The sequence below is a fragment of the Amblyraja radiata genome, chromosome 1 (assembly GCF_010909765.2).
Source record: "Amblyraja radiata isolate CabotCenter1 chromosome 1, sAmbRad1.1.pri, whole genome shotgun sequence".
Taxonomy (NCBI): domain Eukaryota; kingdom Metazoa; phylum Chordata; class Chondrichthyes; order Rajiformes; family Rajidae; genus Amblyraja; species Amblyraja radiata.
Window position 1 is genome coordinate 77,533,315 of NC_045956.1, and position 13,530 is coordinate 77,546,844.

At 48.1% G+C, this 13,530-nt stretch overlaps 1 protein-coding gene across 1 annotated transcript in view; it reads left to right on the forward strand.

Annotated features, from left to right (window-relative positions):
• tmem150c (transmembrane protein 150C) overlaps positions 1–993 on the forward strand; it is a 38,396-nt gene extending 37,403 nt beyond the window's left edge. The window contains exon 7 of the mRNA XM_033025103.1: positions 695–993. Within this exon, the coding sequence (XP_032880994.1) occupies positions 695–894 (200 nt within the window). The 3' untranslated portion in view covers positions 895–993. The remainder of the gene's footprint in view (positions 1–694) is intronic.
• The last annotated feature ends 12,537 nt before the right edge of the window (positions 994–13,530 follow it).

Sequence of the window (13,530 nt, forward strand, 5' to 3'; positions counted from 1 at the left end):
AGTTACTCCATCACTGTGTGTATTTTTAAAAATCTGAAAAATAGTTGTGTAATAATGCTTCAAAATGATTAGTTGAGTTCCTTTTTTAAAATTAAAAAAAAAAAAAAAAAAATATTTATTAGAAGTACAGTAATGTGGCACCCTTTTTCAGGTGCCAAATATATATTGGCGTGTTACATTTTATGTACAGCTTCATTTTTCTTTTTCTTTTTTTTAAATGAAAGAGAAAGAGAGACTAGATAATAGAGGATAGAAAAACATGTGATGTATAGTGTGTGAAAAAGACAAGGGAAGAGAGAGAGAGTGAGGAAAAGAGTTAAAAAATAAGAAAAGAGAAAGAAAAAGAAAGAACACAAAGATAGGAGATAGGAGATAGGAGATAAGTATTTATATTCTTGACCATCTTTCACCCAGTCCTGAAACAGTTGGTTTTTACAATTTTGTTGCACCACATGCTTCCAAAAAATCAATAAATGGAGACCAACTCGTTAAGAATTGGTCTGGTTTATCTGTTAGGAGGAATCGCATTTCATCAAGATGTGCTGTGTCCAACATATTTATAATCCACATTTTCAGCGTTGGTACGGGTGTATTTTTCCAAAATTTAAGTATGTTTTTTTGCTATAATTAATCCATAATTTAAAAATGAATTTTGAGTTCCTTTAGTTGAGTTCCTTAACCACGTTTTGATCAGATTTGGTTTTGGCAGCTCAACGTAGTTATTTTAGTTCCGCAAAGACTCAATGGGCTTTGGCGTTATGTGTACTCTTTTACCTGGGTACATTTGCATTGGATTTTCGATATTATGATTTTGAGGTCCTTGCCAGAGAGAAGTACCCAAGAAAGTTCGAGTTAAGACAAAAAGCCACCGATGTCTCAGTATCAATCAGATAACTTTATAGAAAGCACTCTACACATATTTCATCCCAGTATAGAAGGGTACTGACAGAGATATGCATAAATCTTTCTTTAAATATAAATTTACTTTTACCTCAGTTCAGTGCGTATAATATTTTTGTGAAATTATATCTTAACCCAAAGACCAAATCATAGACTCCCAAATGATTCATTAATCCATTGATGATTTCATATGAGTTGCATAATCACATAAATGGATAATCAATATATTTCACCCTCCTTCAAGCCGAACAGGTAAGCAGTGCAGGACTTCTATGCACATGCAACTTGTGCCATCTATTGTAGAAGGTGCAACATTCGTGGAAAATAAATCTGCTCCTTTGTGATGCACAAATATTTGTAACATCATTCACGGTTACCAGTGGTTTTCCACTGGAATAATCAAAATTAGTTTAAATTTTCGTTTAGAACAAGTTGAATTCACTTAGTTTAGCTTAAGAGATGGGGGTCAAGGAAAGAGCGTTCACATTGCGGCCCTGTTTCCACCACCATCAACAAGAAGCGCAAGACAGACAGCATTGTGCAGATGCCGAGAAATGTGTTCAGCTCTGACTGAACAACTTCTAATCTTGTGTGTGGACTCGATAAGAAGAAGCTTATGAGATACAGCGCAGAAACAGGCCCTTCCGCCTGCCATGTCCATGCCAAGCAGCGATCCCCGCACACTACACTATTCTACACACACTAGAGACAATTTACAATTTTACTGAAGACAATTAACCTACAAATCTGTACGTATTTAGAGTGTGGGAGGAAACCGGGGCAACCGAAGAAAACCCACACAGATCATGGACAGAACCAGGGGTGGAAAACCCGGGGGGGGGGGGGGGCAGAGGGGACACGTCCCCCCCCCATGTTTTGAGAGGTGGGGGACATCCCCCCCAAGTTTTTGTGATCCGGATTTTAAAATCCGGTGAAATCTCTGCTTTCCGCGAGACAGTGGGGGTGGGATTGATGATCGAGGGCGCCGATTGGACAAGAGAGACATGGGTCAGCAAGCAATGAGGGCGGGACATGATAATTCAGCGCGATGATTGGAGGAGTGGGGGGGGGGTGGGTGGGACTGAGGATAGAGTGCGGTGATTGGAGGAGGGAGACGTGGCACAGACCTGCGCCTCATCCGCAGCCAGGATCGATCCCGGCCGGGTCTCCGGCGCTGTCCCGAGCAAAGATCCTATAGCGGAGCTTTGGTCCCGAGTGCCCCGCCCTCCCCCCCCCCTACGGGTGGCCAGAGAGGTCGGCAGCAACGATCCTCCACTATAGGATCTTTGGTCGGGAGTCAGACGGGCGCGGTGCCCCCAGGCCCACAGCCAGAGCAGAGAAGTAGAGGCAGTAAACATGTTTCTGCTCCCCCTCACTCTTGAGGATGTCGTGCAGCTGCCCCGAGACGTCCTGGACCCTGGCACCGGGAAGGCAACACACCATCCGGGAGTCATGCATGTCGCCACAGAATGTCCTGTCCGCACCTCTAGCGATGGAGACTCGCACCACTGCGGCTCTGCCTGACCTCACTCTTTCTCGTCGAGCCTCAGCACCAGGGTTGGAATCACAGCCCTGGCTGACACTCAATCTTGTCGTGTCGTGTCGTGTCGCCCGCTCCGACAGCTCCCAGGAGGGTGTACCTGTTTCCAAGAGGGCTCCAGTATTCCATGTTTACTTCTCTTCCTCGTTGTCACCCACCTTCGCTCTTCCTGTATCCTCGGTGTGACAACCTCACTGTAGGTCTTGTCCAGGAAACTCTCGGTTTCCCGGATGATCCTGAGGTCATGCAGCTGCTCCTCTAGTTCCCTAACACGGTCCTTCAGGAGCTGCACCTGGACACAATTACCGCAGGTGTAGTTGTCAGAGGCACCAGCAGTGTCCCTGACTTCCCACATCCTGCAAGAGAGACACTGTAACAACTTGCCTGCCATTACTGCCGTGGACAAAATCACGAATTGTGAATGAGACACACTCAGAGTTGAGTGAAACCTATTCCCTTTTCCGCTGCCTCTTTCTGCACTGCAACATGTCACAAGTTTAAATATCGGACACACGCAGAACCGATTCAAGTTTAGCCTCCTTGCCTCAGCCTCCTCGCTAAAGACTCTTGAGCCAAAGACTCACACTTTACCTCCCAAGGCACGTTTCCTCTACAAGGCCGCTCCCAACAGCCCACCCCCCTAGACCAAGCCCTACTTTTATTTCCAGAAAGGTGCTGAGCATGAAACTTTACAGGGAAATGTCAGTGATTTTCAATTAGCACTTTATTGGACACTGCTTTACCACTTACGGCCGCTGGACAACAGCACCATTCCAATGTGTCCTTGATTAGGTTACGGTTTATTATTGTTGCGTGTACCGAATTGCAATGAAAAGCATTGCTTTACATGCTCACGTGTCTCAGTGAATCTGCAGCAATCGTCAAACATCTATTTACACTCATGCAACATAGAACAAACAGTACAGCACAGCGACAGACCCTTTGGCCCACAATGTCTGTGCCAAACATGATGTCAAGATCATCTCTTATCTGAGTGCACATTATCCATATCCATCCATTCCCTGCACATGTGTCTATCCACTGGTTTCTTAAATGCCACTATCATGCCGGAACCATATTGTGAACGCAGGCGCCACAACCCCCCGCCAGTGTGCTTGCTTGTCTATCACACAGTCCATTGGTATTGGTGGCCGATCAGAGCGGGTCGCCTGCGTGCCACTCGTACGGTGTCCACCCTCACGAGCTTGGTCCCCGCTGTACCTCGCTCGGACACTTCCTGTTTGCCGTGTGTGAATTAACCGCTATTTTCATATGTGGTCTACCGTGGTCGTTCTTACTCCACACATATGTAACAATACCTGCCTCCACCATCACCCTTGCCAGCATGTTACACTCTGTGAAAAAATCTTGCCCTGCACATTTCCTTTAACTTTGCCCCTCTCGCCTTAAAGTTATGCCCTCTAGATTTTTGATATTTCTATCATATAACCATATAACCATATAACAATTACAGCACGGAAACAGGCCATCTCGTCCCTTCTAGTCCTTGCCGAACACATAATCTCCCCTAGTCCCATATACCTGCGCTCAGACCATCACCCTCCATTCCTTTCCCATCCATATAACTATCCAATTTATTTTTAAATGATAAAAACGAACCTGCCTCCACCACCTTCACTGGAAGCTCATTCCACACAGCTACCACTCTCTGAGTAAAGAAGTTCCCCCTCATGTTACCCCTAAACTTCAGTCCCTTAATTCTCAAGTCATGTCCCCTTGTTTGAATCTTCCCTACTCTCAGTGGGAAAAGCTTTTCCACGTCAACTCTGTCTATCCCTCTCATAATTTAAAAAACCTCTATCAAGTCCCCCCTTAACCTTCTGCGCTCCAAAGAATAAAGCCCTAACTTGTTCAACCTTTCAACATATCCTGGGAAAAAGGTTCTGACTGTCCACCACCGTTTCCTTTTGCTTAAGATTCCTTCACCAATCCCTGTTTTATTCTCCCCGTATTCCCATGAACTCCACCCCAGATTTTATCATTCACCTACTAACCAGGAGCAATTTAAAGTGGCCAATTAATCCACTAACGTGTACATCTTTGGGGTGAGGGAGGAAATCAGAGCACACAGAGAAAACCCATTCAATCACAGGGAGTACATGCAATCCCCACACAAATGGCACCCACGTCAGTATTGAATCTTTGTCACTGGAGCAGCAAGACAGCAACTCCAAAGTGCCATCCTGTTGTCCTTCCTGTCTCTGCTCTTGCTGAACACCAGAGAGTATAGGCTGGTCATCATCGATCTCTGGGGTGGCAAGGTGGTGTAGCGGTAGAGCTACTGCCTTAGAGTGCCAGAGACTGGGGATTGATACTGACTACGGGTGCTTGTCTGTACGGAGCTTGTATGTTCTCCCCGTGACGGTGTGGGCTTTCTCCAAGATCTCCCGTTTCCCACTGCACACTCCAAAGATGTACAGATTTGTAAGTTAATTGGATTGGTATAAATGTAAAATTGTCCCTCGTGCGTGTAGGCTAGTGTTAATATGTGGGGATCGCTGATCGGTACGGACTCGGTGGGCCGAAGGGCCTGATTCCACACTGTATCTCTAAAGTAATCTAAACTAAACTCTCCTCATAAACCTCCATTGTTCCAGCATTGATTCAATGAACCCACACTGCACTGGCTGTCAGTAATGATCATGAGGTCAGGTGACTGCTACCCTGCTGCTGAATCATTGGTTCTTAAGTGAAATGTATCCATTTAGGGATGAAATGGTTTTAGGCCGAAATTGGCAATCAGTTAGGGAGTTGAAATACTTTTATTAACATAAACCAAAAAGCATCAAAATATTGACTTCCGTGTAAAACGTAGCACAAACTTTTGGTTACATTTATTGAATTGAGTTTTCTAAGTATTATGTAGAAAGTATTCCAAGAAATTTTCGAATTCCTTGTGTTATGTAAGATTCTCGTCGGTGGGAAATCAGTGGAGAGAATCATCAGCTTCAAGTTCCTGGGCATGCATATCACTCATAATCTGTCCCGAGCCCAAAACATTGATGTAATCACAAAGAAAGTTCATCAATACTTCCTCAGAAGGTTGAGACAATTTGGCATGCTGCCAAATACTCTACTAAACTTCTACAGGTGAACGCTGGGGAGTACATTGACTGGTTGCATCGTGGCCTGATTTGGTCATTCGAACGCTCACGAATGAAGAAGACTGCAGATCGTGGAGGACACTGGCCGGTCCATCACAGGTAGTAACCTCCCTGCCATCAAACGGATCTACAGGAATCTCTGCCTCAGGAAGATGACTAATATCATAAAAGACTCACACCACATTAGCCATGTTCTCATCTCACTGCTACAATCACAAAAAAGTTACAGGAGCAAAGGAATCATAACCTTCAGGTTCAAGAACAGGCCATCACCCATCACGGTCTTCAACCACCCTCAGCAAAGATCTACTGTGGACGTTGCACGACTAAGGGTGCACAACGTACATTGGCTTGTTCTATCATGGTCTGGTGTACCTGGTATAACTGATTGAATATTATTTGTTCTGTAGATGCATTTAATCTGCCCGGAAAGCTGCCGCAAGTAAAATATTATTGTTCCAGTGCATATGACAATTAAATACTTTGCGGTACAGTGGCTCAGCTGGTGGTGCTGATGCCTCATAGAATCAGAGACCTGGGTTTGATCCTGACCTCAGGTGCTGTCTGTGTGGAGTTTGCACATTATTCCTGTGTATCTCCAAGGGCTCCAATTTCCTCCTTCATCGCAAAGATATGTGGGTTTGTAGGTTAATTGGCCGCTGTAAACTGCCCCACGTGTGCAATTGAGTAGATGAGGAAGTGGTTTAACGTAGCACTAGTGTAAATAGATGATCGAGTACAGGAGTGCTGGGAGAGAGGGGTGGCTCAGTCTGGAAGCTTCGGCTGGGTTGGAGGAGGTGTGGCAAGGGACATGGAAGTAGAGGACAAAGAGTTCTGCCCTGCAGTATTGTGGCCATCTGTCCCAATATGGTTACTAAACATCCCAAAAGTTGATCTGGAGATATGGGAGGCAAAAAGGAGGGAAAAAAATTCGGACCTAAAAACAGAATACCATAACCATATATATAATAGATACAGGGAACACCTCTTAATTTTCACAGATGGATCAAAGGACCCAGTAGCTGAAACAACAGGGGCAGCTGTGGTAGTGCAAGGGATGAATGTTGAGATTTGCAAAAGAACAAATAACTATTTGGCAGTATATACAGTGGAACTGTACGCTATTTTGATGGCAGTTCGGTGGATAGAACAGGTGCAACCATGCAAAGTATTAATATGTAGCGACTCATTGTCTGCAATCCAGAGTATTGGGTCTGGTGCATCCCATAGGCGGCCTGACCTAGTGTATGAAATTCTACTACTATTAAGCCAAGTAACAAGGAAGGGCAGTGACGTGACTTTGTTGTGGGTCCCAGCACACATTGGTGTGCTAAGAAATGAAAAAGTGGCCAAATTAGCAAAAGAGGCCATTAAAAAAGAGAACATAGAGGTAAACCTACAATTATCCAAATCTGAAGGAAGACACATTGTGTGGAAGAAAATAAATCAGGAATGGCAACAATACTGGGAACAGGAGACAAAGGGGAGACACCTCTATTCGCTACAAAACAGAGTGGGCATTACAGCAAGAAGAGGGGGGAACAGGAGAGAACAGGTAGTATTAGCAAGATTGAGGATAGGACACACTCACCTGAACAGCACATTAAAAATGTTGGGAAAACACCCTACTGGGATGTGTGAGGAATGCCATCAGCCGGAAACAGTTCAGCATGCTCTAGTTGCATGTAGAAGATATGAAACAGAAAGAAGAGTTTTGATCAGTGAAATGAAGAAAATTGGAGTGACAGAAATATCAGAAAAGAACATTCTAGAGTATGGAGGGGAAGGAAAAGGAGTAAAGGTGTTGTTTAATTTCTTGAGGGCCTCTGGCCTTATAAAAAGGATATAATGTAAAGACATGAGGACTGTGGAGTGAAGCCAGAAGGTGGCAGCAATGCAACATTGTGGATGCCGGCTGCCGTAAAACTCCAAAGAAGAAGAAGAAGAAGAATAGATGATCGATGGTCTGCATGGACTCATTGGGCCGAAGGGTCTGTATCCATGTAATATCCCTAAGCTAAACTAAACTAAACTCTGGTCATCATTTCATTATTAACAGGGAGTTTCTGTGGGAATTTCACTCCTTTGTTAGGCCACATGGTGGCGTGTCCCAACGCTGTTCGCTTTGGAAAGCAGGAAAGTGCTGAAATCGGGACTGCCAGTGACTTTCTGAAGCGTGATCATTCTTCTAACCAAAGGAACATTACAGCTTGTCTGCACCTTTCTAGGTCCCATAAATAATGGCAATGAAAATAATAGTCTGATAATATCTGACATAATGATGCGGAATAAATATTGTCCAGTACCTTAGAAAAGCTTAGTTATGGAGTTAAAATAGTTATGAAAAATGATAGGGCTATCTCACGATATAAGTTCTTAATTGGTGCAAGGCTGATTTTGGAGGCATTAAGTGGGAACTTGCAGAGTTTAATTGGGAGAGTCTGTTTGCAGGTTAAGGCACGGCTGGTAAGTGGGAGGCTTTCCAAAGTGAGTTAGCAACAGCATGTTCCTGTCAGGGTGAAAGTCAATGCTGGCAAGTTAAGGAACTTCTGGTTGGCAAGAGATGTTGAGGCTCTGGTCAGGAAAAAGAAGGCAGCATACATCAGATTTAGGCAGTCGTGATCGAGCAAATCCCTCTGTGAGTATAAGAAATGCAGGAGTGCACATCAGAAGGTAATCAAAGAGCAAAAAAAGGACAAGAAATGGAGCTGGGAGGCAAGGTTAAATAAAATCCCAAGAAATTCAACAGGTATATTAAGAGTAATAGCACGACTAGGGAAAGAATAGGACCCCTTCAAGATCAGCATGTCCATCTTTGAGGAGAGCCACAAGAGATGGGGGATATTAAATTAATATTTCTCAACTGTTTTTACTGAGGAGATCATGAAACCTGAGCCATGTGTAATGCCTTAGTTCATCTATGAAGCACCAAAGAGGAATATCAGCAGATTTAAAGTGCATTAGGGCGGGATCAATTCCCTGGGCCGAACCAATGCATCTTCAAACTGTGTGGGAAGCGAGGGAGAAAATTGCAGTTTTTGCATGATCTTTCGCCTCAGGTGAAGTTCTGGGAGTTGGGAGGGTGGCTTATACTGTACTGTTATTTCAGAAGGGCACCAAGGACAAACCAGGGCCAACATTTGTTTAGGAATGAACTGATTAGGGATAGTCAGTATGGTTTTGTGCATGGGAAATCGTATCTCACAAATCTGATAGAGCTTTTTGAAGAGGTCACCAGGTCCTGCATAGTAGGCTAGACTAGAAGAGTAGATCGCAAGGAATCCAACGTGATCACTAATTGGATTCAAAATGTACTAAGAGGATCATCATCATCATCGTTGAAAACATCAATGGGCACGATGCCTTACAATGCTATGTACGAGAGTGATCGCAACTTCTATTGAAGAGTGGATGGTCATTGGCTCGCTAGGAGCTCATCTGCCCTTTAACAGGTCTTGGTTTTGGTCCTGCTGGGGGTCCACAGCCCCCTCTTCACCTGGCAAACTAGGTGGGGGAGACGGTTTAGTCGTTGACTATCCAATCATGGAGCAGGTAGCACGTGATTACATGGTACCCGTGGCGGGAGGAACTCCCCCCCACCTGACCCTAAAGTCTCCAGAGGTTTCCGTTCAGGTTTCCGAAGTGGGGCAGGGGCTTTACATGGAGGAAAAAGTCAAAAAGTAGTTGTGGTGCATTGTTTCTCTGATTTGATGCCTTTGACTAGTGAAGTGTTGCAGGGGTTCATGCTGGGTTCACTGTTTGTTATCTACATTAACAATTTGGATGACAATTTTTTTTAAACTTTAATTCGGACTCAAGATCCAGACAAGGGACAACATTACATTAAAAATCCATTGCATATAAAAACACCATAAAATAAAATATAAAATCTTAGTATCTATCTATCTATCTATCTATCTATCTATCTATCTATCTATCTATCTATCTATCTATCTATCTATCTATCTATCTATCTATCTATCTATCTATCTATCTATCTATCTATCTATCTATCTTTAAAACTCTGTGGCTGCCGCCGCCCGTCCGCCGTCCGTCCGTCCGCCTGCCGGCCGCCTTTCTACCTTTGATTCGTTGCTACGCCAACACCAGACGCAGAATCGCCGAGATTATTTCAATTTCGGTAGAGATTTCACTTTTCTTTCTAAGTATCCTGATTAAATTTAATCGTGTTTATGTACACATTTTTAATCAAATCCTTCTCCCCCCCCCACCCCCCCCCACCCCCAAATTTCAAAAGAAAACTGCTGCTCACCCATAGAAGCAGCCCCAGCCCCAGCCCCTGGTGAACGTTCCATCGTGTGATGTCACAATGCCCAATGCTCATAGATGTCCAATCGGAATGGACCCATTTACATATGCCTTTGCACCAGCCCCAGCCCCAGCCCCTCCCCCCCCCCACAGCCTGTGTCATCACGTGTGTGGGAATAGAGAAAGAGGATTGGGGGTGAAAGGGAATGGGGAACAGATGGACTGTCCCTACCCCTACCCTCCCCCTTCCACTCTCCCTCCCCACTATTTCCCCTCTCCCCCACCCCTCTCCCCATCCCTCCACACTCTTACCCCTCCCTCCCCTACCCCATCCCTCCCCCCCTCCCCCATCCCTCTCTCCCCCTCCCCATCACTCTCTCTCCCGCGCCATCTCCTCGCCTCACCCCTCTCCGTCTCCGCCCCCCCCCCTCCTCTCCCACCCCCATCCTCCTCTCCCCCACCCCTCCTGTCCCTCATCCCCACCCCCCGCCGTCCCAACCCCGTCCCTCGCCCCAACCCCTTTCCCTCTCTCCCCACCCTCCGTCCCCACCCGCTCTCTCCCCTCCTCCCACACTCTTACCCCCCCTCCCCTACCCCCATCTCCCTCCTCGCACTCCCTCCCTCCCATTCCCCCACACCTCGCTCCCCCTCCCCATCCCCTCTCCCTCTCCCCTCCCCTCTCCCATCACCATCTCCCCCCTCCCCCTCTCCATCTCCCTCTCACCCCTCTCCCTCTCCTCCCCTCCCACCCATCCCTCCCCCCGCCCCCCCCCACCCCCTTCCTCGCTACCCCACACCTTCCTCTCCCCCCGCCCCCTTCCCCCTCGCCCCACACCACTCTCCCCCTCCCAATCCCTCTCTCCTCCCTGCCCCCACCCCTCTCGCCTCCCCCTCTCCATCTCCCTCTCTCCTCCTCCTCCTACCCACATCCCTCTCTCCCCACCCCCTTCTCCCTACCCACTCTTCCCCCTCCTTCACACTCTTCCTCCTCTCGTTCCCTACCCCATCTCCCTGCTCCCCTCCCTGCTTCCCCTCCCCCACACCTATCTCAGCCCTCCCCATCTCTCTTCCCCCTCCCCCACACCGCTCTCTTCTTCCTCCCCCCTCTCCATCTCCCTTGCCAAAGACATTCTTGCCATAGAGGGAGTACAGAGAAGGCTAATCAGACTGATTCCTGGTATGTCACGACTTTCATATGAAGAAAGACTGGATAGACTCGGCTTGTACTCGCTAGAATTTAGAAGATTGAGGGGGGATCGTATAGAAACTTACAAAATTCTTAAGGGGTTGGACAGGCTAGATGCAGGAAGGTTGTTCCCGATGTTGGGGAAGTACAGAACAAGGGGTCACAGTTTAAGGATAAGGAGGAAATCTTCTAGGACCGAGATGAGAAAAACATTTTTCACACAGAGAGTGGTGAATCTGTGGAATTCTCTGCCACAGAAGGTAGTTGAGGGCAGTTCATTGGCTATATTTAAGAGGTAGTTAGATGTGGCCCTTGTGGATTAAGGGATCAGGGGGTATGGAGAGAAGGCAGGTACAGGATACTGAGTTGGATGATCTCTCTTCACCCCTCTCCCTCTCCCACCCATCCCTCTCTCCCCCACCCCCTTCACTCTCTACCCCACCCCCTTCCCTCTCTTCCCCGCCCCCATCCCCCTACCCCTCTGTCCCTCTTCCACCACTCCCCCCCACACCTCTCCCTCTCCCTCTCCCTCCCCACTCTTCCACTTCTCTCCCCCTCCCCCACCCAATCTCCCTCCCCTCTTTCCCCTCTCTCCCCCCCACCTCTCCCCCTCCCTCCCCATCCATCCCCCCCTCCCCCACACATCTCTCCCCTCCCCATCCCTTTCTCCTCCCCCTCTCCCTCTCTTCACCCTCTCCCTCTCCTCCCCCTCCCATCCCTCTCTCTCCCACTCACCTTCCCTCTCCCCCACCCCTCTACCCCATCTCCTCCCCTCCCTCCGCCCATGCCCCACACCTCTCTCCCCCTCCCCCATCCCTCTCTCCTCCCCCTCCCCCACCCCTCCCCTCTCCTCACCCTCTCCTCCCCCTCCTCCTCCCACCCCATCCCTTTCTTCCCCCACCCCCCTTCCCCTCTCTCCCACCCCATCTCCCTCCTCCCCTCCCTCCCCATCCCTCGCCCCCTCCCCCACACCTCTCTCCCCTCCCCATCCCTTTCTCATCCCCCTCTCTTCACCCCTCTCCCTCTCCTCCCCCTCCCATCCCTCTCTCTCCCACTCACCTTCCCCCTATCCCACCTCCGTCCGTCCGGCTGCCGGCCGCCTTTCATCCTTTGATTCCTTGCTACGCCGAAACCAGACGCAGAATCACCGAGATCTTTTCCATTTCGGTAGAGATTTCACTTTTCTTTCAAAGTATCCGCTCCTGATTACATTTCGTCGTGTTTATGTACACATTTTTAATCAAATCCTTCTCCCCCCCCCCCCCCCCCCAAAAAAAAAAAAAAACTGGCTTCTCACCCATAGAAGCAGCCCCAGCCCCAGCCCCTGCTGAAAGTTCCATCGTGTGATGTCACAATGCCCGATGCTCACAGATGTCCAATCAGAATGGATCAATTTACATATGCCTTTGCAGGAGCCCCAGCCCATGGTGAACGTTCCATTGTGTGATGTCACAATGCCCAATGTTCACATATGTCCAATCGGAATGGATTCATTTACATATGCCTCTGCAGGAGCACCAGCACCTGGTGAACGTTCCATCGTGTGATGTCACAATGCCCAATGCTCAAAGACATTCTTGCCATAGAGGGAGTACAGAGAAGGTTCACCAGACTGATTCCTGGGATGTCAGGACTTTCATATGAAGAAAGACTGGATAGACTCGGCTTGTACTCGCTAGATTTTAGAAGATTGAGGGGGGATCTTACAGAAACGTACAAAATTCTTAAGGGGTTGGACAGGCTAGATGCAGGAAGATTGTTCCAGATGTTGGGGAAGTCCAGAACAAGGGGTCACAGTTTAAAGATAAGGGAGAAATCCTTTAGGACAGAGATGAGAAAAACATTTTTCACACAGAGAGTGGTGAATCTCTGGAATTCACTGGCACAGAAGGTAGTTGAGGCCAGTTCATTGGCTATATTTAAGAGGGAGTTAGATGTGGCCCTTGTGGCTAAAGGGATCAGGGGGTATGGAGAGAAGGCAGGTACAGGATACTGAGTTGGATGATCAGCCATGATCATATTGAATGGTGGTGCAGGCTCGAAGGGCCAAATGGCCTACTCCTGCACTTAATTTCTATGTTTCTATGTTTCCCTCTCCTCACCCCTCTCCCTCTCCCACCCATCCCTCTCTCCCCCACCCCCCTTCCCTCTCTACCCCACCCCCTTCCCTCTCTCCCCCCGCCCCTTCCCCCAACCCCTCTGTCTCCCTTCCACCACTCCACCGACCCCTCCCTCCCCACTCTTCCACTTCTCTCCCCCTTCTCTCCTCCCCCTCTCCCTCTCCTCACCCCTCTCCCTCTCCCATCCCTCTCTCTCCCCCCCCCCCCTCCCCTCTCTACCCCACCTCCTTCCCTCTCTCCCCCGCCCCCTTCCCCCTATCCCTCCGTCCCTCTCCCATCACTCCCCCTACCCCTCTCCTCCTCCCTCCCCACTCTCCCCCTCCACTCTCCCTCCCCACTCTTTACCCTCTCTCCCCCCACCTCTCTCCCCTCCCTCCCTCCTCCCCTCCC